This window comes from Cryptomeria japonica, chromosome 3 (genome assembly GCF_030272615.1).
Source record: "Cryptomeria japonica chromosome 3, Sugi_1.0, whole genome shotgun sequence".
In the NCBI taxonomy this organism is placed as follows: domain Eukaryota; kingdom Viridiplantae; phylum Streptophyta; class Pinopsida; order Cupressales; family Cupressaceae; genus Cryptomeria; species Cryptomeria japonica.
Window position 1 is genome coordinate 697,370,662 of NC_081407.1, and position 6,175 is coordinate 697,376,836.

Genomic DNA, 6,175 nt, shown 5'->3' on the forward strand with positions numbered 1-6,175 from the left:
ATGGTTGAACCCATAAACAATATGAAGCTTCAATGTAACCTTTATGTGAGATTTTCCAACCAAAGAGGTGCATCTTGCAAACTTAGCAATCAAAGGGATTTCATCCTCTAATTTTTTATAAATTTGTAGGTTTTCCTTAGATTCACATGCGTGAACACAAGTGCTCAAAATAGACTTTAAAAGGAATTTGGTTAAGTGGAGATGATGATCTTAGATGAAAATATTCACTCTTTTGTATCCTTCATAAATAGGTTGACCACCATGCACACCCACATCTTAAACATTAAATAGCGATCATGGGTTGGAAATATTCGTTTGAAAATAATGGTGCAAAGAATAGACTACTAGAAATAATATGATACATGTTGGGAAGTTCATATGGAAATTGAAACATAGGTAGAAATACAAGGATTGGGGATCAATCATAACATAAGACTCAAATAAACGATGAGGTGTAGTGGTTGAGCAATAGGAATGACATGATTGAGAAGTTGAATGAATACAATAGTAAGGTGGGTGACAAATGAAAGATGTGATATGATGGAGAAGTTTGAAAAATTGACATGAAGAAGGGAAGAGTGGAGTTGGAAGAAAAACATAGTAAAAAAGGGAAAACACATAGAAGTTGGAAACATGTAAGACACAAGTACAAACCTAATATACATGCAAACTTAGATTGATTATAAAATAGGACATTGTCAAGTGCCTCAAGGTTGTTCTTTATCAACTCTCTTCTTCTTAGTGAGTTTTGTGATAAATTCATCTCCATTTTTACTATCTATGAAGTAAACACTATAACTAATGACAAATTTCTTAGTTGTGATGGTTTTCCATATAAATTGTACAAGAACCTTTGGGATTGTGTTGGTGAGGACCTTCATAAATTTTATCTCGATGCCTTTCATTCCAATTATTTATGAAAATTTGTAACTGACAAAGAAAATATTGAATTCATATCCAAGTTTTGTTTATCTTGAAGATACCTATAATTACAAGTGGATCACACTACTTAATGTCTCTTACAAGATCATAGTCAAGGCTTTTTGGTTGAAGATACACCATCTTATTCTTTAAATTGTGTGTCATGAACAAAATAGATATATTAAGTCTATACATATATTCTGGATAATATTATAGCATCATGAGAAGGTATGAAATGGTCTCATAGATCTCATCAACAAGCTATTTTACTTGAAATAGACTTCACTAAAGCTTCTATTCTTCAAATTACCTTTTATCCTATTCTTCAAACTTAGGATTTGGTCCTTGTATTCTTCAATTACTTTGTATACTTTTTGGTAATGCTTCAACATGTCTTATGTTCAATGTTCATCAATGCAATGCCTTTCACCTTTTTAGTTATATTCGCTAGGGTTTTACTTTAGCTCTCTTTCCCTATATGTTCTCAAATTATAGAATATTTTGTACACCTTTTGGCTAGTTTTATTTCTTAATGATTGATCAAAGGTATCTCCTTACCAAATTCCACACTTTAGTTAGTGAGCGGTCATTTTGTTGACAATTTCTTTCTCTCTTTTGGAAGTAAAAAACAAAATTTAAACAAGCTCTTCATTACTTGGAATTTTGTGTAAATCGGCGGATTCTAGCATTCAATAGACAAAAAAATAATTTATATGTGCAATCATTGCTATCAAAGCCTCTCTAGCTCAACTCTTATGAGTATTGGGCATGGAGATAATTTAGGTTCTTGGGTATTCCTTTCAATTTTCAATCTACTCCAGCTGCTCTTTGACAAATTATTTTATCTAAAATCAAGAATTTAGCATACTAGGTTACTACATCCATATTTCTAACATTAAAATTTTAAAATTATTCTAAGTTTATAGCAGCTAATCATACTTAATATTATTCTTGTTGGGTCCATTTTAAAGGTTCTTATCTAAAGATTGAAAAGATCTTCTGTGGACCTCTTCCCAAAAAATATGTGTACATGCGTGTATGAATAAGATCATAACCTTCATAGAGAACAAAATCAAAATCTAGAAATCATTAGTAAATATCACATATTCATTCAATTTGGATGCAATATTGCAAGAATTCATGAAGAAGGTTGTACTTATTGAAATATAGAAGAGCAAATGCTCACGATTTGTTGTGAGAATGCCCAAGTTGACGAGGAATGAGACCCCATATGCTATCAATAATGGTGCCCAAAAATACTTTTGCACTTCAAGTGTCTCTACTAGTAAAAATCCTCAAATACCATTGCTAAATTTACCATTCAATCTCCCCCGGAATCTGCACGATTTACTTGAAATTAGAAATTGAGAAGAATAGTTTTTTCATTCATTTGTATTACAATGCGTCTACAGGTACATATACAGATGGTTCAACACTCTAGATCCTACAATCAAGCGCCATATCCTATAATCAAGCATCCAGGTCCTATAATCAAGCATACAACAACATTATCTATAGGATAGGAAAGAATCATCTACAAGATAGGAAAGAATCACAAGAGAAACGGGGAAAGAATCAATCCAAATCACAACACTCCCCCTCAAGTTGGTGCATAGATATCACACATGCCCAACTTGCCCAAAAACTTCGAGAACACTCGACTTGAAATTGCTTTGGTGAGAATATCGGCCAACTAATCCTCTGATCGAATATGAGGCAACTCCACAATCTTCTCATCCAACTTCTCCTTAATGAAGAATCTGTCTACCTCCACATGCTTTGTACGATCATGTTGAACCGGATTATGAGCAATATCACAGGTTGCTTTATTGTCACAATATAGCTGAATTGGCTGCCTAGGCAGACAACCCAAATCTCGTAGAAGAAGTCTTAGCCACAACGCCTTACATACTCCAAGTGCCATACCTCTAAACTCAGCCTCCGCACTTGATTGTGCAGCAACATTCTATTTTTTGCTTCTCCATGTAATGAGATTACCTCCTACAAAGGTGAAATAACCTGAAGTAGAATGCCTGTCATCTACTGCTCTAGCCCAGTCAGCATCAGTATATGCATCCACACTTTGATAATCCTCATTTTTAGTGAATAAAATTCCTTTTCCAAGAGCAGACTTCAGATACCTCAAAATGTGCAGAACTGCATTCATATGTTGCTCTCCAGGATTATGCATAAACTGGCTAACAATACTTAATGCATAGGCAAGGTTTGACCTTGTGTGTGCTAAGTACATCAGTCTTCCTACGAGTCTCTGGTATCTCCCTTTATCAACTGGCACCTGATTAGACTCAATAGATAACTTCAATCCTTCTTCCACTGGTGTATCAGTTGGTTGACATGCTGACATACCAGTTTCCCGTAACAAGTCTAAGGCATACTTTCTTTGAGATAGAAAGATCCCTTTATCAGATCGAGACACTTCGATCCCAAGGAAATATTTCAAGGGGCTGAGGTCTTTCATTTCGAATTCGCTGGACAAATAACCCTGTAGAGCCTTCCTTTCTTCAGTATCATTTCCTATAACCACCATGTCATCCACATACACAATAAGTGCAGTGATCTTACCCTGCTGTTTCTTCAAGAATAAAGTATGGTCTGAATTGCTCTGACGGTAACCAAAGGCTCTCATAGACTTTGTGAATCTTCCGAACCACGCCCTCGGAGATTGTTTCAACCCATACAGTGATTTCTGTAATCTTCACACCTTTTGACTATGTATTTTTGGTATCATGCATCTAGGTGGGAGTTCCATGTAGACTTCTTCGGACAACTCTCCATGTAAAAAAGTGTTTTTCACATCAAATTGTTTTAATGACCAACTCAAGTTCGCAGCTAGAGACAACAAGACTCGTACTGTGTTGATTTTAGCTACAGGTGCAAATGTCTCTGTATAATTGATCCCATAGGTTTGGGTGTACCCTTTTGCCACCAGTCTCGCCTTAAAGCGTTCAATTGTACCATCTGCTTTGTAATTCACAGTATAAACCCACCGACATCCAACTAGTTTCTCTCCTGGTGGACGGTCAACAAGTTCCCAGGTTTTATTTTCCTACAATGATTTCATCTCCTCACTCATAGTGGCTTTCCACCTTAGGTTAGCTAAGGCTTCCTGCACATCGTTAGGAATAGATACAGAAGATAATTGATTTACAAATGACTGATTTGATTTTGACAAACGATGGTTAGACACATAATGACTCATGGGATATTTAACTTTAGTACAAAGTTCGGGTTCATATGTGGGTTTAGGGATACCTCTGGTGAGACGCCGTGGTAGCTATTTTCTAGATGGTTCAGGAAAATTCTTAGCAAGCGATTGGTTTTGTGTATCAGTTGCTTGCGGTGTGATGGACTCGGATTGAGGTGGAGCCACAACTTCAATTTCTGGGTGTTCATCACTACTTTCATCCAATTCCCCCACTTCTTGTTTAATAGGTTTAGAGAGTTCCCCTTCTTCAGAGATGTCCAAGTTATCCACATCCAGTTCGCTCACTTCCTGATTGACAGGTTTAGGGAGTTCCCCTTCTTCAGAGATGTCCAAGTTACCCACATCTTCAGAGATGTGAACATCCACATCTTCAGAGAGTTCATCATCATAGTCTAGAGTCTGAATTTCCTTCTGGTACTCCCCCTGAAGTTCAGGCTCAGCGGAAAAACACATCGAGTCTTCATGAAAAACTACATCCAATGTAATAAACATTTGTTGGGTTAGAGGATGATAGCATCAATACCCCTTTTGATAAGCGGCATATCCTAGAAAGACACATCACAGCGCTCGAGGAGATAACTTGTTGTGCTGATGCTTATGGAGGTGAACGAATGCTACACAACCAAAGATGTGAGAAGGTAAATTTGGGATGACTGGAGCAACAATCGCCTCAGCGAGAGCTTGGGAGGGTGTCTGGAAATCAATAGTGCTGGAGGGTACCCGGTTGATCAAATATGCTGCCGAGGTAAGTGCTTCTCCCCAATAGAACAACGACATATGGGCTTCTATCAATGAAGCACATACAACCTCCAACAAGTGACGATTTTTCCTCTCGGCCACCCCATTCTGTTGAGGTGTATTGGAACAAGTAGTTTGATGAATAGTTCTGTGTGCTTTCGGATACTGCTGAAGTTCAGAGCTCAAATATTCGCCTCCATTGTCACTACGGAGAACCTGAACCTGTGTATTGTACTGAGTGTGAACCATGTTATAATTTTTTTTAAATAACAAGTTCACTTCACCTTTAGACTTCATCAAGCTTACCCAAGTCATCCTGGTACAATCGTCAATAAAAGTAACAAACCAACGTGATCCACCCAAGGTAGTGACTTTGGACAGACCCGAAACATCAGAATGTATGATCATAAAAGGAACTGGACTTTTATTCAAAGTTAATGGAAACAAAACACGATGGCTTTTTGCACTATTAGAAACAAGTGTAGACATATTTAAAACCTTACCACCATTACCTGTCGCTGCTGCTAATGCCGAGAGTTGTCCAGCAACATCATCCGTTGTCTTTGTTTCAACAACCGCAACACTGGAGGTCTTCTTGGAATTCCTCTTTCGTGAATCGCGGCTATGATCCCACCATTCTGGATACCCCGCAAGTTCAAAGCAGTGACTTTTGGTATGACCAATTTGATTGCAATGGGTGCATTTGTAGGTGGATTTATCAACACCATTAGTGGTTTTAGGCTGGCCTTGAGAAGGCCGGTTCTGATTAGATCGGTATTGAGTCACCATGGATGAAGCTTCAGTCTTTTCTGGTTCTTCAATCATCGTTGCGCATCGAACAGATTCACGACAGACCAATACATAACATGCTTCTAATTCGGGAATAGGATCCTTTCTCAAAATTTCACCACGAACTTGTTCGAATTCACCATCTAATCCAGCAAGAAAAATATGCACCCTTTGCCGCTGAACTGATTTTTGGTAAGATTCAACATCGTTCTGCCATTCTGTTTGGCAGAGAAAGCCCTCTGATTCAAGACAGACACCTGCAATTCATCCGCTCCATCATAAAAAGCTTTAGAAAGAGCTTTCCAAATATCTCGAGTGGTGGGTAAGCGAATGTATCGCTTCATAATTTCTGGGGACATAGACATCAACAACCATCTCTTGACCTTTTGATTGTCTGCATACCACTTCTCATACTTATCATCCTTCTCAGTTGGTGGCTGTGAATTACCACGAATGAAAGAGAGTTTCTCCTTCTCAACAATATGCATCTCCATGATTTGA

General features: G+C 37.7%; 1 protein-coding gene across 1 annotated transcript; it reads right to left on the minus strand.

The window, feature by feature from the left end:
* Positions 1–2,887: 2,887 nt before the first annotated feature.
* On the minus strand, positions 2,888–3,568 carry LOC131058285 (uncharacterized mitochondrial protein AtMg00810-like). Its single transcript, XM_057992163.1, has one exon. The coding sequence runs from the start codon at positions 3,566–3,568 to the stop codon at positions 2,888–2,890; it is 681 nt and encodes a 226-aa protein (XP_057848146.1).
* Between the last annotated feature and the right edge of the window lie 2,607 nt (positions 3,569–6,175).